Source organism: Ochotona curzoniae, unplaced genomic scaffold (genome assembly GCF_017591425.1).
Source record: "Ochotona curzoniae isolate NIBS_2020 unplaced genomic scaffold, NIBS_Ocur_1.0 contig_430, whole genome shotgun sequence".
In the NCBI taxonomy this organism is placed as follows: Eukaryota; Metazoa; Chordata; class Mammalia; order Lagomorpha; family Ochotonidae; genus Ochotona; species Ochotona curzoniae.
This window is the reverse complement of record NW_024466219.1, coordinates 21,110,454-21,136,344: the sequence shown is the minus strand read 5'-3', so window position 1 is coordinate 21,136,344 and position 25,891 is coordinate 21,110,454. Positions and strand designations below refer to the sequence as shown.

Below are 25,891 nucleotides of genomic sequence, written 5' to 3'. Positions count from 1 at the left end.
TTTTTCTTCTATTTCATAATAAATAGAATCTCCATTAAGTCTAGGGATGCCCATGTGCCCTTGCAAGAGGGCCTGGTCTTAGTCCGGGCCGCTCTTATCCCACTGCCTGCTCACATGCACCCTGGAAACAGCAGGTGATAACTCAAGCACGTGGGTCCTTGTTCTTCTCATTGGAGTCAAGGATGGAGTCCGAGGCTCCTTACTTCAACAGGCCCAGGCTTGGCCGCTGCAGCAATTTGGGAAATGCACCAGGGGATGGATGACCTCTCTTTGTATTGCCCCCTTTCTCTGTCCTTATATCTTTCAAATAAATCAATCTTTAAAAAGCACTGAAAAATTCACCTTCTTCATATGAACTGAAAGGTTCATTTTTAACATTTTTAACATTCCCATTTCAGGAAGCTTTACTCAATAAAAAGACACATCCCTACCAGTGATCTAGTCAGAAGTCTTCTCCCTTTTGTTGTTAATGGTACAGGACATCATGTGCTGGAAGTTTTCCTTCCATTTCTTATTACTTAAGGCTTTCTGCCCTCCCCAGAATATACCGTTTCGAAATTCCCAACTTTCAAACTAAAGTTTAAGCATGCAAACATGATTTAGAAACTCCCTCCAAAAAGGAGTTGTGCGGTGGTTCTATATTCTTTAATCTTTCATTTTCTAACTTACTGTTTGAAAGACTCTTACTTATAGAAAGAGGGAGAGATGGAAAGAGATCCTCCACCCACTAACTCAATCCCCAGATGACCAAAGTAACAACCTTCTCCACAAATACCTTTCTCGTGGCACTTTCACTAAAATGCCTGAGCCTGATTCTGATCCTGGACATCTCACACACTCCAAATAAAATGCCTGGGAAGGTTTCCAAACCTCCTGAAAGACGATGACTTTGAGAACAAGCTCAAGTCTTTTTTTAAGTTTTTATCTAATACCTATAAAGTGCAACATGGCAGGCACTGAGCAATGGTGAATCAGACAGTAACTCTTCAGAAAGGGAAGTGCTGCCACAAAGAAGGGAACCATCATCTCTTCAGCATTCCAGAGTGAGCAGGAAATAGTGTCCAATAAGGCTGGAGGAAAAGCTCCATTCCCTCTTAGCCAAGGCCACTGCCCAAGCTATGAAACCTAAAATTCAATATGTGTAAATTATTTTCACCCCCAATCAGTTCCTCTGATTTCTGAGTCATCCTGCCATAAGAGCCTTGAGTCAGTCTTGGTTTATTTTCTTTCCATTGCTCTTCCAACATTTGAAAGTTTCCAAATCCCATTTGATGGACTTACAATATTTCTGCCAATCACCTTCTTTGAACTACCTTGCTCTCCCTTCCTTGATCTCTGCTTTTTGAGGTAACAGATGCTTACCTGAAGTCTGCCCTGTACCACTGTATCATAAACTGCTGTCGATGAGTCTTTATTCTGGCATGGCTCTCCATCAAGACATTTTGTCATTCAAGAACACAAATCCTATGCACCTGCTAACATACAAGCATCTGAACCTCTCCGTGATACACTATCAGCCCAGGATTTGGTCCTTGCCTCCTGCTCGTCACACACTTCATCTGAAATTAAACTCGCCACATGGAAACAACGCTAGACTTCCTCATGCTGCACCTATCTCATAAAATTTTACCCACTAGTTTCCTCAATATCTGCTTGCCAAAAGTCTTTTTCATTCTGTAATGTTTTTTCCATAATTTTTCTTTGTTCAATTTTCTTGTATTCCATCATTGGATACATTTTATTTTTTCTCAGAACCTTCTATGCCACTTCATTCTACCCTAAAACATTTATAATATCCTATTCTATATTAACATTTTTTGCTTTGATTATCTCCTTTGTCAGATCATAAGGTTTTAATAACCACAGGCAGAAGATTCTATTCTAACATGTAAAACAGGCATTAAATAGATATTTATTAAACTGTGTTACCAAAATAGAATACGTTTACAAATTTTTAAAAAATCTTCCAAGGTAAAAGGTCTAAAAATACTAAGAGTATTATTGGGGAGAACAAGCATTCCTTTTGCTTATAACTAATACATTCGATCACAAAATTTTCTGAAAATAGTAAAAAAAAATTAAAAACATAAAAATAAACCTTAATCCTAACACCTAATGATAAGCACAAATTAATATAGCATTATTTTAGCTTTTATGATTCATAATTTTTATATTATAAACATTTTCTAACATTCATAAGAATACAAGCTTGAATGGCTATAGAACATATCCCTGTGATAGACAGTATGATGTATTTAAATGTTTCTCTATTTGACATTTAAGTTGCTTCCAATCTTTTACGCACAAATATTTCACATCTCTGAATATTTCATTAGGACAGAATCCAGAAATGAAAGTATTAAATTAAGAAGCATGAACATTTTAACACTCACACGTTGCTGTATTGATGTATCAGATGTATTGATGTATCAGAATCCTTTCCTGAAAGGATTATGCAACAGTGCCACCTGCACAGTCACTTGCCTTTGTCAGCTATTAGCAAGTCTAGCTCTTCGATCAATCAAATATAGCATTGTTTGATGTCACTGTTAACAAACATTTTTCAACATGACTATCACCATTTTCTTTATGGAATATGTTACTAGCACAAACAACTGCCCAAATGTCAATTGTAGAAAAATGCATTTTCAGGGGCCAGGGTCATGGTACAGTGAATTAAATTACTGCCTGGGTACAAGCACCCCATATTCAACCAAAGGCCTCAGCTGCTCAACCTATAAGCCAGCTTCCTGCCAAAGCACTGGGGAAAGCAGCAGAAGATGGTCCAAATACTTGGGACCCTGCCACCCATATGAGAGACACAGATAGAGTTCCTGGCTCCAGGTTTCAGCCTGGTCTAGTCTTGGGTGTTGTGGCCATTTGAGAATAGAACTAGAAGACAGACTATCTCAGTATCTCTCTTACTCAATGTCTCTCCCTCTATCTCTCTGTACCTCTGTCTTTCAAAAGGAAAAAGGGAAGGACTATTAAAAATAAATTAGTTAAAACTAAAAAGTTTTATTTGCAAGGAGAAAAACTCTTCCCCATTCTCTGCTGGGTAGTAAGTTAAATTTAATGTTCAAGAGCTGGCATGGTGCAAATAGCATACTATTTCACCTGTTGCCCCAGCCTCCCACACGGGCAGCAGATCATGGGCCAGCGGCTTCACTTGGATCTAGTGCCCTGTTCATGACCTAAGAAAGCAGCAGAGGATGGCCCAAGTTCTTAGGTCACTGTATCCATGTGGGAGACCAGATCAGATCAGTTCAGCTCTGGCCATTGCAGCCATTCAGGAAACGAACCAGTGGATGGAAGATCTCTGTCTAGCATAGTAAAGTAGCAAAAGATGGCTCAAGTGCTTGGGTCCCTGCTACCCATTAAAAAAACCTGAAAGAAGCTCCTGGCTTTGGTTTGGTCCAGCCCTGACCACTGTAGCCATTTGTGGAGTGAACTAGCGGATAGAAAATCTCCTCTCTCTCTCTCTTCCTCCCCCTTGCTTCTCTATGACTCTTTCAAATAAACACATAGATTTTTAAAAGACAAATCTTATGGTCACGTGGTCATTTCAAGTCAGATGTGGTCAATGGTAAAAAAATCTGAAACAGCTGAAAATCTGAAAGCTATATGTGTGTCAAAAGAAATCTGAAAAACTGTCTATAGTATTAAAGTATAATCAGTTAAAATATTAGCCTTAAGATATACAAGGCAAGGCAGAAGATGGCAAAAGAAAATCCAAAGTATCATTTGGAGAAGGAAGATGAGGAAAAGGAAGATAAAGCTACAAATTAATAAAGGTAAGCTAGGATTGAAACTTGCCACTGATAATCTCCAACATGAATAATCCATGCTGGGTAATAGAATATTGACTATAATTACATTCATCCTACTGACCTTGTTCTAAATTATTATGGATTATTACTACGCAAGTTATTTTGTTCCACACCAGAGGTGGCTGTATTTCGCTATCAGATGACATGACCTCTAATTCAATAATGTCTGTAATGCACTGGTATCCTCAGATAAAAGCTGTCTATAATGTCTGAACAAAGGTGAATTAGTTATCCAATTCACACACGCAATTAACTCTCTTAATACCTGAGAGACCATGGAGCCCCTTCTGAATTTCCTATTAAATACTGCATATGGAGGTCTTCCCTCCAGCTGCAGTTATCTTGCGCTGTACTTCATAATAAACAATATTAATAGTTTATTGCCCCCGTCAAAAATCTCACATTTCTTATCATAAGAGGCCTCAATCCCAGAAAGCAACAATGCCTTTTCCTGGGAAAATGTGTTAAATTCAGATGGTATGCCTGTTAGTAAAGCAGAAGCGTTCTTTATTTTCGGTAATGTAAAAACAATAGTGCTTTCATGAATTATGGAAATTAAGTATTGCCTTTTTTTTTTATGATTTCAAGAAAACCTGTTTAAAAGCCAGAAGGCAATGTTTTATGAAGTGAATTTGTGTTTGCTATATTAAATCGTTCTAAATAAAAGACTATTTATTTAAATCCAGGTATTAGAGGGCAATACCAAATCAAAACATAACACTTATTTCTGCCACCTGTTCCCACTACTAAGAGCTGAAATTTCACAAATAATGTGAAGGTAATGTACTATACTGTGCCCTGTACCCATATGTGATGCCAATGGCTGTGTTCCTCAAAACTGGCATCAGAACAACTACAGAACGTCAAATGTTAAACAAACAGCCTCGCTTCCTAACAAATAAATAAATAAATAAAAGAGGTAATTAACTAATTCTTCAGGGGATGCTTTTGTCATCTAACATAAATGCATCCTTTTTTTTTGGCAGAACAAAATAAAAATCCCTCAAATAAAACCCCACTCTTTCAACAGTCACATGGAAGTTCTCATTCCATTAAATAAATTCTCTGCCAAAGAAGCTAAGTAGACCTAAAGCTGGCACTGTAGTTCAAAGGAATGTGCTCTTCACCCTGCTTTTCATTTTCCCTCAGAACCCAAAACAGGGAGGAAGAGGACATGGTGTCACGTGTGTTCTGTGTATATCCTCTGCTCCTGCCAGGCCAGGTGTGAGGACGTGCTCGGCCGTGAGCGAGGCGCCGCACGCACAGACCTTCCGCATGCTGCAGCAGCAGAAACACCGAGTCCTCCGAGATGATGTACTTGTGCAGACACACCATGTTGGGCACGCAGCGGGGGATGATGGTCTTTCTGTTCCTGCTGTACTCGCTGCTTTTCCTTAGACCCTGACAGAGAACAAAAAGGTCAGTTGTACCCTCAGCTGCCTTTGGAGCCTGCTGTGCTCTGTGTTTATCAACCAAACTAATCTATCCGAGTTACTCTGAGCTTCAGAGAAGTCACTCAGCTGCTGCTCCGCGCCTCCCGGTCCCTGGAGGCGCTGCTGATGGCATCTGGCGAGCATCCAGAGAACGGAAGATGCCACAAAGCTGCCATTAAAATCAATTACGTGGGTCAGTGTTTTTATTAGAGACGCTCTCAAACTAAGTCATCAGGATGACACACAGTTATTTCGCTATGACCTTTTAAGTTCTGTTTTACTTGTGTACATCTTTAAAGCAGTAGGCCCTGCGAGATCAATTCAAATTCCTGAGCTACAAACCATATCCTGCAATTAAACAGGCAAACCTAAAAATTCTATCCCAAAAAAAGGACAGAGAAGATTCAGTCTTCTCCAATGGAACAACAGGCTGTGTATATTTTCCGGCATCAAGTCCTGCTTCTCAAATCTAGGGAAACATCAGTGACAAAGGACAGTCACATAAAACAAGACAGGCTTCAGTGAGTGGTGATAGGACCTGCTGCCATGTCTCGTTAGCAAAAAGAAAAGTCTCAGATGAAGTAGCAGAAGATGAATGAACTGAACTTTCCAGATGTTTTAGAAATGTTTAAATTCATATATTTTTGAGAATACGTACTATCACTATTCTAAATTCAATTTCAAAGCTATAAAAACCTGAGGGTTTTTCTTCTCTTTTTTAATTAATTATAGATTGAGCTGTAAATGGAATCAAAATTGAGTTTAAACAAAAAAGAGGACACTGATGTGGATAGTTTTCCCAAACACTTTTAACACAGAATTTAAGGTAGCAGTTAGCACTTGAAAATCATGGTCATGATCAGAGGCTAGACCAAACGCAGTCTTCTGAAATCACATCAAAATCACAAGATAAGTACTGGCTGTCTACACTACACATTCAAACAGCATAAAAACAGTCTGCAATGTACCCACATTAGTTAATCCACACTGAATGTATGCTCCAGAGTTCTCAACAACCGTGATGGAAGAATTGAAAGGAAATAGAATACAAAGCACCACAGAGTTTTCAAACACTCAGTCAAAAAGCTTTGTATTTTCTTCAGGAGCATAATTTGAAAAGAAATGACTAAATATCCAAATTCATTCAATATACAAATTCTACTTACTTTTAAAATGAAGGTCTGTTCAGTCCTCGTGTCCATTACAAGTAACACCTACATAAATGAATGAAAAAGCCAAGCAAGTTATCCACAACACAACACTCTTAACTTCTGCAAACTAAACTTCATGTGTTGAGGGATACTGGAATTGATTCACTAAAATGGTTGACTTCCAAACAGATTTAAGTCAACAAACCATAGAATCAAAAATAAGCTTCATTCACAAATAGGTTTTATTACGATTTCTGTTTCTTACAGGCCATATCTTCGAACCATTACTATGTTTCCCACATGTAGTCTTACATGCAATTTTTGAAAAGTAAATACTATTTTAGACAAGGAATTCAAGAATTTGTTTCCCTTTGGAACACTGATGGCTAATACTAAGCATTACCAACAACAATTTTTAAAAAGGTGCTGAAATCCTAACTTCCTTTCTAGAACCTCTTCGGTGGCAACCTGCTATAATGTGAGCTCAGGAACTAGGATGTTAGCAGCCTCCAGCATTCTTCCAGCCTTGTTTGTCTACCACAAGTTCAGCCTTTTTTAAAAAAATCTGCTCATTTATTTGGGGGTGGGATGGCAGGGATACAGAGAGACAGAATCTTCTACCCACTTGTTCACTCCACAAATGGCCACAATAGTCTGTGCTGGGTCAGTCCAAAGTGCGTAGCCAGTATCTCCATTCAGATTTCCCATGTGGGTGGCAGGGGTCCAGGCACTTGGGCCATCCTCCAGTGCTTTCCCAAGCACATTAGCAGGGAGCTGGATGGGAAACAGAGCTGCTAGGACTTGCATGGCCATGCGAGATGGGACATTGGAATCACAAGCAATGGCTTGACACACTCTACCACTATGTCAGCACATCCAGGTCATCCTTAACTCCTCTTTTAACCGTCAACAAACCATGTCAGCTCCATCTTCAAAATGGAGCCAGAAACTGAGAGCTGACATTTAGCCTGGCAGTTAAGATTCTCACAACCCATAGTAAAGTGCCTTGTTTCATATTCTACCTATGGCTCTTAAATCTAGCTTCCTGCTGATGTAAACCCAAGGCCACAGGTCACAGCTCAAGGAGCTGGATTCCTACCACCCATGTGGATGACCTAGATTGTGCTCCCAGCTTCAGCCTGGCCCAGTCCTAGCCCAACTCAGGCCTAGGAGGAATGAACCAGAAAAAGACCAAAAAAAAAAAAAAAAAAAAAAAAAAACCATTAAGAATCAGAATTCAATTCACCATTTACAAGCAAAATTAGCCAAGCAAAGATCAACTCTTATGTAGCTTTTAACAAAGGATTCGCATTCATCTCCATGTTTCCATTTGTGCTGCTCTATGGTCAATTCTCAAATCAGCAGCTTATATTTTCCTTTTAAAATGTAAGTTAGGGGTCCAGCACAATGGCATAGCATGCTAATTCTCCTCTTGTGGCATTGGCGTCCCAACTGCTCCACTTCCAATCCAGTTATCTGCTTATGGCCTGGGAAAGCTGTGGAAGATGTCTCAAGTCCTTGGGCCTCTGCACCCATGTAGGAGACCAAGGGGAAGCTCCTGGCTCCTGGCTTTGATAACTCAGCTATAGCTATTATGGTCATTTGAGATGTAAACCAGCAAACGGAAGACCTCTCTGTCTCAGACTCTTCTCTCTGTAAAACCTGCTTTTCAAACAGAAAGCAATAAATCTTCAAAATACAAGTTACAAGGGCAGAGAGTTGGCTCAGCAGTTAAAGTGCCTCCTGAGACACTTGTATCCCACATATCAGAGTGCCTGCTTCGAGTTCAGCTCCTCTACTTCCTATGCAGCTTCCTGCTAACGCATACTCTAGAACACAGCAGAAGATGGTTCAAGTACTTGGGTCACCGCCACCTTTGTGGGAGGCCTGGATTAAGTTCTAAGCCCCTAGCTTCAAGCTGGAACACCCAGCTGTGTGGCCACTTTGGAATTGAACAAGTGAATAGAAGATCTGTGTGTGTGTGTGTGTGTGTGTGTGTGTGTGTGTGTGTGTTGACTTTTCAAATAAAATGAAAATGAATAGTTATCAGGACTCTGGCAGAGTGGTTAAAATGCTGCTTCAGATGCCTGCCAACTTTATGAAAGTACCTTGTCTGTGTACCAGCTCCTCAGCTTTCAATTCAGCTTCCCACTAGTTCCCTGGGAAGTACTTGAGTCCCTATCACCAACTTGCAAGACCTGATTGACATTCCAGGATCCTGGTTTGGCCTGGCTCAGCCTCTGGCCATTGTGGGCATTTAAGGAATGAACCCATCAATGAAAGATACCTCTTTGTCACAGTCTGCCTTTTAGATAATTAAAAATGAAAATTAATAAATAAAATATTTGAAAGATGTTAAGCTTACGGGGGAAAAGGATTGGTGGGGGAAAACAGGGAGTTAACAGAGGAAACCAGTTTGACAAAATGGCAATTTCCATTTAAACATGATGGATTTGAAGGAGTGCCAACATCAACTTCAACCTCTCAGTGTTTGACCTATGTTGTTCCATAAATCCCTTCCCTTCTATAGTTCTGTCCTTACAAAAAACAAAACACAATTCTGTCCCTCCTTACAGTACTGAAAAACACCACCCATCAATAAAAGCTCCCAAACCAAAGAGCTCTTCCAAGTTACCCTGAACTCCCTGGAACCCCGCGCCCCACTTCAAAACCAAGCCAGCTCAAGTCAAGCTTCTAAGTACTTCTCTTCTACGCCCTCCACTTTTACCTGCCATGTTTTAAGGGTTTACTGAGTGCTGTGCTTTAGACATAGATAACCAGTGTCAATCTTCTCGACAATCTAATAAGGTAATTATACCATTCTTATCCTCCATATTGAAAACATATCACAACTATTATGTATACTGGCTCCTCATAGAACACATAGTAATACCCACAATCTGTGAGGATTTTAAGGATGCAATCTTTTAAAAAAAAATGTACCCAATGATTACTATTACTTCTATCACTATTATTACTGTTCCCCCTGAAAAGTGAACCATTTTTCAAACAAGTACTCCTCTTTGTGTGTTCACCTCAAATGCCATTGTATCTTTCAGTAATGCTATTTTATCCCATTTTATACAGGATTAACTCCTACAACAGCATCTCTAACAATTACCTAAAGTTTTATTTGCTCACTTGTTTATCACCTGACCAGCCATCAACTCTCCAAGAACATGTAATAGAATAGTGCTCCCAAATATGTTTATATTTTGATCTCCAGCATCTTTGAATATGTTATGCTACTAGACCACACACACACACACGCAAAAGATGGTAGGGGTGCATGCTGGCAGATGTAACTAATGTGTTATGCTGGGTTATCTGAATGAGTATGCCCAAATGACATGAACTCCTAAAAGCAAACAGCTGTCTCCTACAAGAAGGAATAGAATGCATGGAATGGTCCAGCAAGAAGAGAATCAGGAGGGATCTGAGTAGCAGAGGGACGTTCAGTTGCTGGCCCTGAGACATAAGACAGCCACATAAAAGAAAGGAACAAAGACCATTAGGAGGTCACAGCAAGCCTGAGAAGAAATACAGATGACTTCTAGGAGTGACAAGTCACCAATGACTTGCCTTTGGTTGGCAACCAGGAGGAAACAGAATCCAACCAAAAATGTGAATAATTCAGGGGGACCAGTTCTTTCCCAGAGACTCCAGTAAGCAATGCAGCATTGCCCGAGCCTTCATTTTAGTCCAATGAGACCTATGTAAGTCCTCTGATCTAGTGAACTGTAAGATAATGATTGGTTGTTCTAGGTTGCTAAATTTGTGATAATTTGTTATGACAGCAATATACAGAAATTAAACTAATCCCATCACATAATGTGTTGTCTTCATATGGTAAATGTTCATTAAATGCATGGCTAGTGAATTCAAATTCAAAAATATAAAAGGAAGATGGCAGTACAGGAATAAAGCATAGAAAACAAGTCAAAACTGAAGACTGAGGGGTCAAACATTTGACAGAATTTAAGATGCCACTTGAGATAATCCTGCACGCCACATCTCAGTACCTGGGTCTGGGTTCCAGCTCTGCTTCTGACTGCAGGTTCCTGCTAACATGTATCCAAGGAGGCAGCAGATGATTGCTCAAGTGGTTGGGTCCCCCCCACCTATATTAGAGACCCCCAGTGAGTTCCTGGATCCCAGCTTTCGCCTGGTCCAGACCCAGCTGTTGCAGGCATATGAAAAGTGAGCAGCAGATAAAAACTCACTCTCTCTCCCTTTCTTCCAAATAGAATTTTAAAAATAAAAATTGATTATGTAGACATTCTCTATAAAAATTAAATACATGAAAATAAGCATTCTCCTCACTGGAATGCTTTCTTTATACCAGGTATCATGCTGGGCCTGTAAAGAATTAGATCATGTAATGAGTTTAAAAATCCAAAGAAGTAGATATCTTTTATTAATCCAATTTGCAAATGGGAAAGGAACAGAATTGTTAACTTACCTATGACCAGAAAGTTAAGAAATGGAGGGCAAGATTTAAACCTGGCTGCCTGGCTCCAGCATGCTTGCTTGTTAACTATTCAGCTAGGTTCCTTTAGAAACCGTAGAATACTAAACAGTATTTTAGTGTTCGATTTCTGAAATTTACACATGGCTGGAATAGCATGGACAAATTCTAGGGAAAAAAAAATATAGAGAACCAGAAAAATACAGTGATAAGGTGTCAAAGAAAGTGAACACTTCAGATGAGAGCAACCATTTGTGCCAAACAATAAAGAGAAGCCATGAAGAATGCGAATGAGGAAAGGACCACCAGCACAGGCCATGAGGAAGTCACTACAACATCGTGCAGGGACCCTCTCAGGACAGAGATTACACTGCCCTGAGAAAAAAAAGAAAAGCAAAAGAAAATGAAGGTGCTACATATAAATCTTTCAATAGCAAAGTAGACAGACAGAAGGAAAATACTGGAACAACCAAGGTAGTGGGATCATCAGTTCCACAAAGGTTTGGATTGTGATTTGTTTCAGACACACAATACACCTACTCTCTCTGAGCTACAGTCACCACAAATCTTAACACTCCAAGTCATGGCTTCATAGAACTTGAACCTTGAGAGTGAAATTAACATATAATGACCGTAAAAGGAGACACCCTGGTGCCTTTCTGCAAAGGACTCTGTGAACATCTGCTGAGTATTGGAACACATTCAGTGTTCCTTAATTCTCTTTTGATATCAACCTGAGACTCCTTTAAGTCGCTCACTAGAAAGCAAACCCAGCTTCTCTATGAAAAAGAAAACATCCCACTAGATAAGAAGGTATGGGAGTTGTACAAAGTGAGGGGCTCCTTTTTCCTACCAGAAGCCTCTTAACTGACTGAACAGACTCTACGTGCATAAATCAGTGGTGCTATTTCTTTGCTGAACTCGGCCATGAAGCATGAAGCGTATCCGATAAAAAGGCCAAATGAAGATGGATAAACACGGCTAGCAAGTGCTGCTTTGTTTACATTCACTTTCTTCTCCTCCCAAGTTTGTTTGCGACTAGAAAACATTCACATTGAGGCAATAAACACAGGAACATATGTGATTTTTTTTAAATGTGCCCTTTGACTGTCAATTTCTCCCAAACAGGTGTTGGCTAAATGATTATAAATTGGCCTCTGGATACACCTCTTCAACTGAGCCGTACAGGGCTGGTGATAATATAATTAGACCTAAAAACATCAGGCTGGTGAATGCTTTCCATCTGTTTGGCAATAATGTTTAGTTAACAATAGTCTTTAAAAGAAGCACCTTCAACTTCAGTTCTTCAAGTTATTTATAGAGTCATTCTTAACACACCAGCACTCCTGCTAACAAGAGCTTTAGCCACTTGGAAATTATTAGCCATACAGCTGTACACAAAGAGAAACGACTGCATTTAACATCTGTATCTTTCCAAATTTACACGCTTCAACCTCATTTAAAGTCATTTCTTAATGAACACTGCTATGGTGCTGCATTAATATTATAGTTGCATGCACAAAGATCATAAGGAGCCAAACATTTTTTTAATGCCAACAGTAGGCCAATCTGTAATGAAGCTGTCAGCATAAAGGACAAAATAATAGCTTCTTTAACCCTCAAACAGAATTTGTTCATTTGTAGACTAGAACCCATCAATTTAAAAATTGCTCATGAGTTTGCTCACCTTTATAAAGACAAAAATCTAATTTGTACTAATTTGATACAATTGTCTTTCCAATAAAAGGCTCCTAAACCCATCTTTTATTTCCTGATAAAAACAAGTACTATAACTAAAACTGTCACGAAATAATTATTCTGAAGACCATGCCTTATTGAAAGAATACAATTAGTTTACTTTACTTTCCATTTTTCACACTTTTTTATCTGTACAATAGCATATGGTCTAACAGAAGAGATTACTCCATCTTAGCCCATACTAATATATACAATGACTCCTCCTAACTGGGAAAAAAGGAGACAACTTATCCCTTTAGGACTACTTTCATCTGTTCAATTCCACCAGCACCATGAAACTTGAACACTCCTCTTTTAACAGAAGCAGGAGCATCTCCAACTAAAAATAGTTCTGGGTCTCTTTGTTAATAAGGAAAGCTTACTATTAACTGAACATCACCTTTGCTAAGATGGGGGAAGAGGACACCAAGACCTTCAAGTGATGATTTTTTCAAGTATAGAGAGAAAATGTATGTGGAAGAAGGGAAGCACATGCTACTTCAAACACATCACATCTGTGGCCAGAAAGTGTGGAGAGTTCCCTGTAACGGGCATGAAGCATCACCCCATTCCTGAATCCTTTTAAATATTTAATCTAAAGGCTGACACTGGAAGCCTAGAGGTTTCTGAAAATAACTTCAGCTCTAATTCTTTAAAAAGGAAAAGATTCCCTGAGTAACATGAAACATAGTGCATCTCCACATGGACTCCAGAGAAACTCATCAAGGTTAAAAGAATGTTCAAGAAAAACCTTTGCTAATATCATGAGATGATAATTAAATGTTATCCACATTTTCTTTACTCCATTGTCATTTAAATTCTTACTGTCTGTACCACGTGTTTCTGCTGTTAACTGTTAATCCCATACCACAGCCTCACAGACATGTAAAACCTCAGACATGTCACAAATCTCAACTACCAGAAAACAAGAAAGAATATTAAATGATCTTTGGTGCCAATAGTTCTTCCCAAGTGGATCTAGCTTTTTCTCTGTTTGGCATCAGAGGGCAAGCGATGATCCCTGTACAGCTGCCCAGCAACTTCAAAGGCAAAAGATGGTGTGGTACCACAGCGTTAGGCCATGAGAAGCACTCACTTGGAGCACGAACAGACTGTACAGACACTTCACCCGTGTTCTGCCATGAGTCCAATCTGTTCTTGGTTCACAAAAGTTGTTATGCAGAGGGGAACTGAAGTACAAAAAGTGAAATTTGACACAGACACTTACAACAGTAAAAGATATTTACAGTAAAAGATTCTCAAGGATCTACTTTCAGTTGAGAAAGTATAAATGGTACTCCTAGGGTTTAAGAAAAACAAGACAGACAAAAAGGAAAGAAAGAAGGAAGGGTGGATGGAAAGAACAAGAAACAGGAAAAAGCCTTTGGACTGTTACCAGCACCTATTTGTTCTAGAACTTCCAGGGTAATACATTATCTTGACGTGAATAATCAGTCCAAAAGGATACCAAGCTGTGGTTAGATAAAGAAGTCAAGAACTACCAACCAATTTAGGACAAAACAAAATACCTCACTGAGTTCCCAATGCTTCTGTTTAACAGAGAATTTTATCTTCAAACATAGAAGAAACCCTATGTAACTAGACAATAAGGAGGTAGCGCTTAAAATCTATATTTCTTTTAAATTATTAAAATCCCAAATGCCATAATTCAAAGTATTCTTTAAATGTTTATCTAAATACTTGTAACTTTAAAAAAGCAGCCTCTTTTCAATGTAGTGGGCACTCACTCTGTCTTCACTGCGATAAATTGGGGTAGAGACGGAGAAAAGAGAATCGGGTTAGGAAGAACAAGTGATTTGAATTGAGCTGGAAAATAACTACCTTATCTATAAGAAAACAACTAATTTCGGATTTCTTTGAATGCTCAGACATTTGTTAAGGTTTTAGTATGCTAATTTTTTAATTAAACGATATTTCAGCAGCAAAAGCTCTTTCATATGCACTACTGATTCTTCATCAAACGTTAACTTTCCAACTTAACACCAGTATAGCCGGTGGCAGCCTGAAGGTTTGCCATCTGCTGCTACCCAAAGTCACTGTGGCCACCTTCAGAACATATGCATCAAAGCCCCAAGGTAAGAGAGTGAAGAAATCCAGCCTAACTCAGCATAAGGGGGATGACGAACCCAGAGGCAGGCAACAGGCAAACAAGCAGAAAACGCAGAGCACTAGGAACCACGAGTCACCCCATGGAAAGGCACACAAGGTCAAGAAGACTCCCACGGTAGAACACAAGTGCAAGAGCAAATGCCAGCTCTAATATTCACAGTCACTATCTGATGGCTTCACTTTAAAAATAGGGTAAACCTTTAAAAGTCAAATTCCATTTCAAATCACCTATAATGTCACTCCAAGTAAGTAGAGGATGAGTAAAATGAAATGCAAAATGTAAGGTGCTTTATTAACTATGTATGAGTAATAATAACAAAAGTATAATTATGTATGCAATAACACATTTTTTGAAAAGTTTGTTTTTCTGGCTACTACCACACAGCAATTCCAATGTTACTCAAGGAAAATACACTAAAAAGCAAGTTCAACAAAATACCAATTTTTAAAAAAACCTGTCATTCGTCTACTCAAAAATACCATTTGTTAAAGTAACCATCACATTTACCACAATTTCTCATATAAAAACAAAATACTATGGCTTTTAAAAACAGACCCTCAGGAATTGGCATAAACAGTTTAGAAAGAAATCCACATTTTTGCTTCCTAATTTTTAAGGATTTAAATGAAGAAAATCAATATACAATTTTTTAAGGAAATCAAAAAGCATCTTCTAACTTGATTTTAAAAAGGTAACACATGCATTTACTTTATGCTAATTTTATTTTTAATGCAAATTGTTGGGGGCACTGACCATTTCCTGCCCTGTGATTGGCCCTTTGCCCTGATTGGTGTGCCTTGGTTCTCTTTAAGTTGATTGGTCAAGTTTGACAGTTAAGCGGGGGGCTTGGCGGGGGAGGGGCTGGAGCGTAACGGTCATAACGGATATAACGGTCACAACGGAGTTAACGGAGGGAACGGAAGATCAGAATAAAGGCGCCTTGAAGACTCTCTCAAGTGTCGGGTGATTTCTTCCGCGGGACGGGAGGACCCCCGATAGCAAATGTTTCAAGATTCTTCAAAGCCTCCACAAAGAATGTTGCAACCTAATTCAAAACTATGCCATTATTAAAACATCTTGAACCACAGAACTGTCTTCCTAGAACCCATTTACCCTACTCTCTGATTAACACAATCTAACCTGTTGTGTGCAACTATCTATGGTTCATATAATCCAATGTAACACTGTTATATGTACGCCCAACATGAACTCAATTTATGTATCTGAATTGTTAAGAACCTAAACATTATTCATGGTTTCTTAAAGGAACATATTTTGTCATTTTAATAGTAGCTAAAAATAAAGCAAATGCCACCACAAAAACTTAATTTCTAAGATATGTTAGAAGTATAAATTACAATGTTAAAAAATAGACACATTTTCATAATGTTAAAAGAGATTTGCAAATATAATTAACTTAAAACTCAAAAAAGCTAATTATCATTACAGTTTAGTTATTTCAAAGAGTACTAAAATATGGTACACCTTTTTGTTGGCAAATTAAGGTTAGGATCAGAAAACATTTACATGGAGATATAAATGACAACGAAGAGTCAACAGGATAATAAAAGAGAACAAAGTTACTGGACGCCAATACAAGACAGTGTGGCATTGGCTAAAAAACAGACATACAGATCAGTGGAACAGAACAGAGAGCCCAGAAAAGAGTCGCACACAAATACGGTTAACTGATCTTTAACAAAGAGCAAAGGCAATACAATGGAGCAAAGACAGTCTTTTTAACAACATGATGGAACAACTTGGACATCCACATGTAAAAAGGTGAATCTTCACATGACCTCAAGCCCTTAACGAAAGTTAACACAAAATGGATCACAGACCTAAATATAAACCATAAAACTATAAAAGTCCTAAAACATAAGAAAACTTTCAGATAACTTGAGTACGGTAATGTCTTTTTAGATACTACACCGAAGTCACAACCCATCTGTGAATAAACCAACTAATGACATCATTTAAATTAAAAGCTTCTGCTCTGCCAAAGGTGCCAGAGGGAAGAGAAAACAAAGACACCGAAGGCAGAAAACACCTATTACAAAAACACACCAGATAAAACATTGTTGTACCAAATTTACACAAAACTCTCAAAATTCAACAATAAGAAAGCAAAGACTAATTTAAAAATGGGACATAATGCGGCCAGCTTGGAGACTCAACCGCAAGCACAGGCATCCCATGAGTACCAATTTGTGTCCTGGCTGCTCCACCTCCCATCCAGCTCCCTGCTAACGGCCTGGAAACGCAGCAGAGGGTGGTCAAAGGCTTGGGATCCTGCATTCACATGGGAGACCAGGAAGAAGCTCCCAGCTCCTGCTCTGGAGCTTCTTGGTGATCAGCTCAGCTCTCACCATTATGCCCACCTGGGTAATGAATCACTGAATGGAAGACTCTGTCTCTTCTCTCTTTAAAAAATCATGTCACCAGAGAATTACAAATTAAAATAAGGACATAACCTAGCAATCTATCAGAATGATCAAAACCTAAAACAATGCCAATACCAAAGGCTGATGAGAATACAGAGTAACAGGAATTCTCATTCATTGCTGTTGGGAATGCAAAATGATACAGCCAATTTGGAAGAAAGATTGGCAGTTTTTTGTATTATCGAACACACTCTCACCACATACCATCCAGCAATTACACTCCATTGTTTCTACACCAAGAAACTGGAGACATACGTCAGCGACAAAATCTGCAGGCAGATGTTTATAACTTGTTTAAACAAGACATTCTTCAGTAGATGGAGAGGTAAGTAAACTGTGATGTGTCCAAGTAATAGAATGTGCTTGAAAGCTTTTTAAAGGAAATGAGACGGCTAGTTAAGAAAAGACGTGGAGAAACCTTAAGTGCACATTACTAAGAGAAGGAAGCCAATCTGCAAAAGCTACATACTATACGATTACAACCAGAGGACATTCTAGAAACAGCAAAAGCTAAGGAGATAATGAAAATATCAGCAGTCATCAGATTTTACAGGAGAATGGACAGAACACAGAAGCTTTTTTAGAGCAGTGGAAATCCTCTGCATGATCCCATACAGATGAATCTATATTACTGTCCACTCATCCAAACACGCAGAATGGACAAACAGCAAGAATGAGACCTGATGTGACCTATGAATTAAAATCAAAATTTTACGTATATTGAATTTGGCAGAATAACAGAGTAAAAATTCACAAATAGGCTCGCTTTCATCTTAGAACCAGAACAGGTCCAGAAAACTCCTCCACCAAGCAGCGTTGTCAGGCAGCGAGAACGGCCGAGAATGAAAAGCCCAGAGTGCAAAGGGTCACAGCTCAGTGCTAGCCTTACTGAAAACTGGCCTAACCAGTAGGCGGAGACTTAGCTTTTGTTGCAAAAGTACACAGGTGAGGCTTTCAGTTACTTTACATACCAAGCAGGTTGCAGTTCCTTCTGGGGACTCAAATACTCAGGTATCTTCAGACAATTTAACAGGACTGAGTAACAGTGACATGGTACTGTAAGTTCCTGTTGTAATGTACAACTCCATGGGGGCGTTTATTAACACAGGAGGCTATGAAGATGTGTAGGAGTCGCTGTCTTAAGGGAAACATTTATGCCTTCCTCTCAATTTTGCTGTGAACCTAGAACTGGTCTAAATCAATTCTTTCTACAAAAATAATTGTCTACTTCTTGTCTACATCTCTGCTTCCCTTGCCCAAATCCCTGGACTGTGCATCTTGAGAAAAAATAACAAAAACTAGTCCTGCCTTAAAGCAAAGCAAAAAACAGTACACTCTCCTGTAAATAATCTAGGGAGTAATTATTCAGCCACAAACACAGATATGAAGTCTTTTACATTCATATGAGCCAAATGTCAATGAATGTGAGCCATCTCTCAATAATGTCTCGTACTAGGACATGCGGTCAACGATACACGGAACAATAAACCCACCACAGAAATGTCTTTTATACAGATGAAAAAAGAGTTTGACTCTGTATAAATTTTCAATTCCTAGGCCTATCCCTCGATTACTTCACAAAACGTGCTTCCAAAGGACATGGTGTGTCTTTGTAAGGGAACTGGATATAAATACAGCAGAAACAGAATATAAAAGACAACTTGGGTTTAAAACAGAATCGCTAAAAAGCTAGGAAAAACAACCACTTAGGAGCCTCTTGGCAGATCCAGGTGCTTTAAAAGCTAGATCTCTATACCTTTGTCATCCTCGTTTTGTCAGGTTTTCTGTTTTTGAGAAAAACCTGCCCAAGGCCATAAGAAGATTATGCTAAAGAGAGGTTAAAACTCTAAAGTTCTGGGTTTATAGGCCCAAGTTCAGCTCCTGCCATTCAATTCCATAAAGAATCCATTTATTCTATTTCTCTGATTTGAATTCTGAAGTTCACTTGAAGACTTGACACTGTTAAATTTAGATGAAAATTAATTCAACTAAAACTACAGCCTATTGTGTTTAGCTTTGGATCCTTATTTGCATTTGTTAGCAAAACCTAACATTCTAACGCTGATGTAAACAATTTCACCGTCCATTCACAGCCTGCTTTAATATTTTCATTCTGCTACTAGGTGTTCTCTGTAAATATACTCAAGTCACTTTAAAGGTGTAGAAAGCTTAAATATGTCCCTAAAAAAAAAAAAAACAAAAGATATATTCACATACTAGTTCTCCTTAATATAATATTCAGGATCAATGTACTTTGTAATGAGACATTAATAAATGTTCTCTCATAATAATGAACACACAGGCGACTTTCTCAATCAATCAATGCATATCTACTAGACTGCCAATGTCAAAGACAGCCTGATTGAAATGCAGAAGAAATTGCCTTAGGGACAAGGAATGCCTAAATGCTTTCAATCTATTATTTTTAAATGCTTTTAATGAATCTATACTTTCATAACAGATGGAGCAGAACTTCTGATACTGCTTAAAATGTGATGGTATCTTAGGATGATCTCGAAATTTATTTAGTATAAGAACACAACGAGTTCATGTTCCAACAAATTCTACAGTATTTTAAAGCATACATGAAATAGAGGCAGGTACAACTGTCAATCTCAAATTGACAATTCCAATGGCTGTAACCAAGTACCTTGCCAGCAACCAACAGTGTGCTCTGAGGGATGTGAAAGCAACAGCCCTACCGATGTTTTGACAGTTTTCAGTTTGACAGTTTTATTGTAGATGTGGTATATTTTGAGATGCAGATTCAGATTATTGAAATCAACAAACATACATGTTACCTATTTCTGTCCCCTTCAAGATTCTTCAACAAGTATGCTTGGTCATTGAAGGAACCTGAAGTCTTATTGGAAAAGCATACAAGCAACATCAAAAACAACGGGACCATGTGGAGACAAAGTCTCTGCATCCAGACCAAAGACGGACCCCAGTGAAACAGTTGAAGATATCCTGACAGTAGGATGCTGGACTCTCTGACATTGTCCCTGCCTACAGTATTGGGAAATACTTCAATAGCAGCAGGATGGACTTAGGACTTCTCATGAAGGATCACCCATTGTAATACTAGAGGGGAAATCATGGGTGGGAGAGGGAGGTTAGGAAAGGGGATGGGTAATCCCAGAGCTTACAGAACTGTGTCATAAAATAATAAAAAACAAAAAAAGAATTAAAATAAAAACTACTAGACCATAGGTTGCTGCCTAGCAGCCCAGTATCCACACCAGAGTACTTAGTTTGACTTCCAGCTACTCTGCTTCTGAAACTGCTTCCTGTGATTAACACACACCGCTGCAGACAGCGGGTGATGACTCATCCACTATCCTTTTAGTGGCTGCACGATCTGACCGTGTTTCAACCTTAAGGATACCAATTTATCTTCTCTCTCTCTCTCTCTCTCTCTCTCTCTGTTTTTGGTCAGTCTGAATAGAGGGCTGTCAGTTGTCCTCTGACCCCCAAGATTCCTGCTTTTATCATCTTCTATTTAGAAAACTTACTTTAGCTATTCTTTTAGAGTAGGCTTAGCAGTGGCATCTGAGAATGTCTTGGTTTTCACTTCATTCCTGAAGGACAATTTTTCAAGACACAGAATTCTGGATTAAAATTAGTTTCAGAATTTAAAATACGTGCATCACATTCTTCTGAACTCCTTGGTTTCCAATGGAAAAAAATCCACTTTCATTTGAACTGGTTTCGCCTATACACTAAGTGTTGTTCCTCTTAACACTGCCTTCAGTATTCTGTATGTTTAGTTTTCAGAAATTTGACTGTGTTGAATCTTGGGATGAGTCTGTTTGGCTAACTGATCTCAGGTTCATTCAGTTCTTGAGTTTCTAGGTTTATCTCCAGCTATTACTTCTTTGGAAACTTTTTATCACCACACTGACACAATTCTTTACTTTTTCTGATTTAATTTCACGGGATCCTCAGCCACTGTTACTCATTTTTTCTCTCCAGTTTCTTTTCCCTCAATGCAAACCAGACAGTTTCTGTTGTACTATCTTCAAGGTCACCGACTCTTTCCTCTGTCCCATTCATTCCGCTATTGAGTCCACTGAGCTTTGTTTATTTGCTTCTGTTACATTTCTGTTTTAAAGTTTTCATTTGGCTTTTCTGTGTATATAATTATTATATCTAGGAAAGCACTCAAATACCTGAAGACCAAAAATGAATTTATCAAGTTAAATGTTCCACTGTTTTCTAGATACTCTTTCTCTCCTAGGATTCTGAAGGCCTTCAGTAGCCTGATCATTCTCACATCTAAATGAACACCAATTTACAGGTGTTCCAAGAACTCTGAGGCTTAAATTCCTTGTTGTTTCACCATGTTAATGAAAGAATGTGTAATTCCAATTAAAGAACAGAAATCCACTTACTTCATTTTAAATACCAGACAGATGTACAGTTACGAAATTACTGTCCCCATGGATGGACACACTTCGAAGTCTTGTATCTCACAGAATTGTGTATAATGAAAATGGTACTAGGTAGCAGTCTCAAGTTGCACCAGTAGGTGTCGCTCTAAATATGATAAATTTAAAATTACTTAAATTTTAAATCATTTATTCAACAAATATTTACTGAGTGCCCACTACATGCCAGGCATGACACTAGGAGCTGAGCTTACACTAATGAACACAAAAAACAGAGTCTGTGTCCCACGTAGCTTACAGTCTAGATACCAGTGAGCAAATCTGCTCTATCCACTTTTTAATTCAAAGGCTACAAAATCACATTCCTAACAGTTCAACTCAGATCTCTATTTTCCTAAACTAATAGATTCCATACGAAACAGCTCATCAAGAATAAAAAAGCAAGAAAGAATCCAAGACAATGCTTTCTGTGAGAAGATTAACATATTTTGTGTATTTTTTCACCCTCTGATTTTATACATTTCTCTTCCAAGCCTGAAATTTCTAAAACCAAAATTTCAGATATTCTTCCTTATACTAGAGGGAAACTTGCTTTTAAAAAGCAATTCAAATTTTTAAAAATCTATTGACATGCATTTTTAAAAGTACAAATTGTACTACAAATTTTAAGAGTTTTTGTAAATGCCAGCACTATGGCTCAACTGGCTAATCCTCTACCTACAAAGTGCCAGCATCCCATATGGGTGCTGGCTCATGTTCCAGCCACTCCACCTCCCATCCTGCTCCCTGCTTGTACTCTGTGAAAGCAGCAGAGGCTGGCCCAGGTTCTTGGGACCCTCACCTGTGTGAAAGACCATCTATAAAGATCCTGGCTCCTGGTTTCAGATAGGTTCAGCTCCAGCCACTATGGCCATCCGGGGAATAAACCAGCAGATAGATCTCTGTGCCTCTCCTCTCTGTAAATCTGCCTTTCTAATAAAAATAAATAAAACTTTCAAAAATAGATATTTTATGAGGCTTAATCATTCCCAAAATAGGTATCCTCTTATCTCTAAATAATTAAATGAAACCCACTGAACATAACAAAGTGAAAACTTGCTTACACAAACCTGTTAAAACCCCAAGCTGTCACCAAGGATTTCAAGGTAACTTACTCATGCTACAGTACACCAGTCACACTTCATCAAAGGAAATAAACGCAAGATCCAGGGTAGAAACTGCACATCCTGAAGACACACTCTTCTACACGGAAATCTAAGAACCTAGGAACTTCTCAATTACTGTTTTGCTTCTATCTGCCCACCAACAGAATGATTCCCAAACTAGAAGGGAAAACACAGTTAAGAGGCTATCTTAGAATGTTGAGAGCAGACAGAGGAGGGAAGACAGGGATGGAAAGGGACATAGAATAGCTATTATACCATAAACAAACACTAAGGTGCTTCAAAACAAGATGGCTAATGATGGGAAATACATCAATTAATTTATACCTTAAGATCAAATAAACCTTTTATTCTATGTTGACTGCTTCCGTGGCAGTTGATGCAGTACTTGAGTTAGGGGCAGGCATCTGGTCTAGCAGCCGAGCAGTTGGGCTATCCATACCCATGGGGGAGCATAGGTGCGACACCCGCTCTGCTCCTGATTCGCTCACATACCTGGACTGAGTTCCCAGCCCTCACGCTGCGCCCTCAGCCTTTGACCACTACAGAGATTTGGGGGAAAAGGGAACAGAATCAACCTGCCAATCAGTATCTCACCCACCTCACCTCTAATTTCCCTTGCCCTTCCCACAAATAAAAACACGGTTTATTGTCTAAGATTTTAAAATTACATTTGTAAACTATTAACAAGCCCGGTACTGTTGTTTCTTATTCCTGACAAGTCATCAAATTTGCATGCAAGAAGTGGCAGAGATTTGTTAGCTCAGCATTTGTATCACAAACAAATTCTGGGGGGATTGGGGCCTCTTCATTAAAAAAAAAAACCCAGCTGTTGAAATCACGAAGTCCAAGGTCTGAATGCCTAAGTTAGCTGTGTGCCTTCTGGGCAAGTTACTTAACCTGTTCTAACATCACTCTCCCACAAAGACAAAAGACAGAATTATGAGAAGGAAAAGTCAATCTGACACATAGTAGGTACTCAATAAAGGACAGTTTCCAAGAAAGGACACATTCTCTTTACCATAAATTACACCAATGAATGCTGAACAACTACTAACTCACAGCTTCGACCTGACCTGTGTAACAGGTGTATCTTCACCCTGCTGCAACACTTCTACAAAACCAAACCCTTTACTTGACTGAATGCCAACAAGTATGTACCCACTTCTTTAGCTCAAATATATTTTGCATGACCTTACAGGAATTGCTTAGATGAAAGCTTTTGCTGCTCTACTTTTGTTATTTTAAAGTGCAGATGCATCTGAGTCATTTTCTCCTTTTGTTTCATATCCTTAAGATCCAAAGCTTCAAAGACAGAATGTCAGCATGCAGTCGATTTATGACTAAACTCTTGAAGAGACACTGAAGAATTACCTTGTCAATCACCCCAAGGACTCTGAAGGCCTTCAGCTCCTCGGCAGGGCTCCTTAGGCTCCAAGGGGGCCTTGAACTTAGTGATCCTGGAGGCTAATGGAAGATATCAAAGATTATACATCAATCAGGGTGGTACTTGAAGGAAGACTGCCTGCTGAAGCAAATGCCAGGCCAAAGGAAACTAAATTTATCATAAATCAGAGAATGGAAAGATAAAAGGAGAAAGTTTCTGTTTGGAATGAAAAAAAAAAATCAAAAAGAAAAAGTAAGGAAAAAGTTGCAAGTAAATAACTTGTAACACTGAAAACAAAATTTTAAAAAGAAAAATTAATGAACTGGCAAAGTATCTATTGCAATAATTTAATTCAGGACTATATACCTGTAACAAAACTTTTGCAACAAACATGTTCCTTGAAACAACAACAATCACAGCCTTATATTTACGAGAGTAGTTTAGAAGGGAGTTCTAAAAACTAGCGTATTCATCAATAAACTTGGGGCAAGAGCAGGGGGAGAGTAACAGGTCATTCTTTCTCATCATGAAACTATGATCCTTTAACATTACTTTATAAATGTTGTTATGTGTTTTAAGAGGAATCCACAGATCAAAGTTCAAGCAGCAAAATTATCAGTTAAGGCAAAATACTAAAACCTCCATCATATAATCAAGAATTTTTGAGGCTAAGAGATGATATACATGAATTTTTTTTCAAATACGTGAACATCTGTAATATAGAAAACAAATTGTTAGCCCAAAAGATAAAAAAAAAAAAAAAAATCAGTGAATCTAGAAAGAGCTATTTCAGGACAATAAAAAATTAGAAACTAATTCTAACTTGTATCTATTGGCTTTAGTTTTTCCCTGCCAGTAAAATAAGCATTTAGATTAGAAAAACTCAAAGGATACATCCATCTGACATCTAGAATCAGAAAGCACTGCTCTATTAATCCTTACATTAACACAGCCATGCTGCACGGAATGCGAGGAGACCTAAAGACTCCTGGCATCAGCAGAGTACACCTTATCATGATCAAAAATCCATAAGTACAAAAGGAAACACCCTGATCCATCAAACGTCATGATAAGAGAATTACCAATACCCTGTGCAGCTCAATATCACCAAGACAAAAAGGTTCTTAAGAACAAACATTGTGCCTTATTCATCTTTCTATCACAGCGCTAGCATGCTACTCAAGAAACCTCCATTCCTTGAAATGAATGAGGGAGAGAAGAAACGAGGTGGGAAGAGGAAAGTTAGCTGAAAAAAGTTACATGTCATTTGCAACTCAGAAAACTACCACCTGCAAAATTTTCTAAAAGCAGTAATTCCGGTTTGTTTTCAATGTTTTTGATGTTGCTTTGGTGGTGGTGGTGGCAGTGGTATTTTTTAGCTTAGCACATCGATCCTAACTACAATATTCTGAAACAGCTGTGCTTAAAAAAAAAAAAAATGACTTTTTATACAATTTGAGAAAGTTGTTGAGAGCAGAAAGTAGACCAGATAATAACCTTCAAAACCAACTTAATGTATGCCTCTTGGACAGGCTTCATAAACTACTGCTGAACATCTCACTTCATGAGTTATATCTTCACCTTCTTGAGAGCTTAAAATCTAAGGGAAGCTTCTAAGGCTATAAGATCATTCAGTGAGGTACTTTCATGTTACACATGTAAGCAGATATACACAAAAATAATCTCCATTTTAATCCATGTTGTATTGGTCCTTCACCCTCCTCTATATGGTTGCTAAAAGAAGTTATTACTAAAA

The 25,891-nt window shown here is 38.5% G+C and overlaps 1 protein-coding gene across 9 annotated transcripts in view; it reads right to left on the bottom strand.

Annotated features, from left to right (window-relative positions):
• RPS6KC1 (ribosomal protein S6 kinase C1) overlaps positions 1-25,891 on the bottom strand; it is a 133,567-nt gene that overhangs the window by 29,827 nt on the left and 77,849 nt on the right. For 7 of the 9 annotated variants that reach the window (XM_040985656.1, XM_040985662.1, XM_040985657.1 and 4 more), the window contains 3 exons: positions 24,123-24,215; positions 6,430-6,477; positions 5,099-5,231 (listed from right to left, as the gene is read on the bottom strand). In XM_040985656.1, the coding sequence (XP_040841590.1) occupies positions 5,099-5,231; positions 6,430-6,477; positions 24,123-24,215 (274 nt within the window). Of the gene's footprint in view, positions 1-5,098; positions 5,232-6,429; positions 6,478-19,988; positions 22,134-24,122; positions 24,216-25,891 lie in introns of those variants that run through there. The other 2 variants (XM_040985664.1, XM_040985660.1) reach the window with 2 other exon arrangements.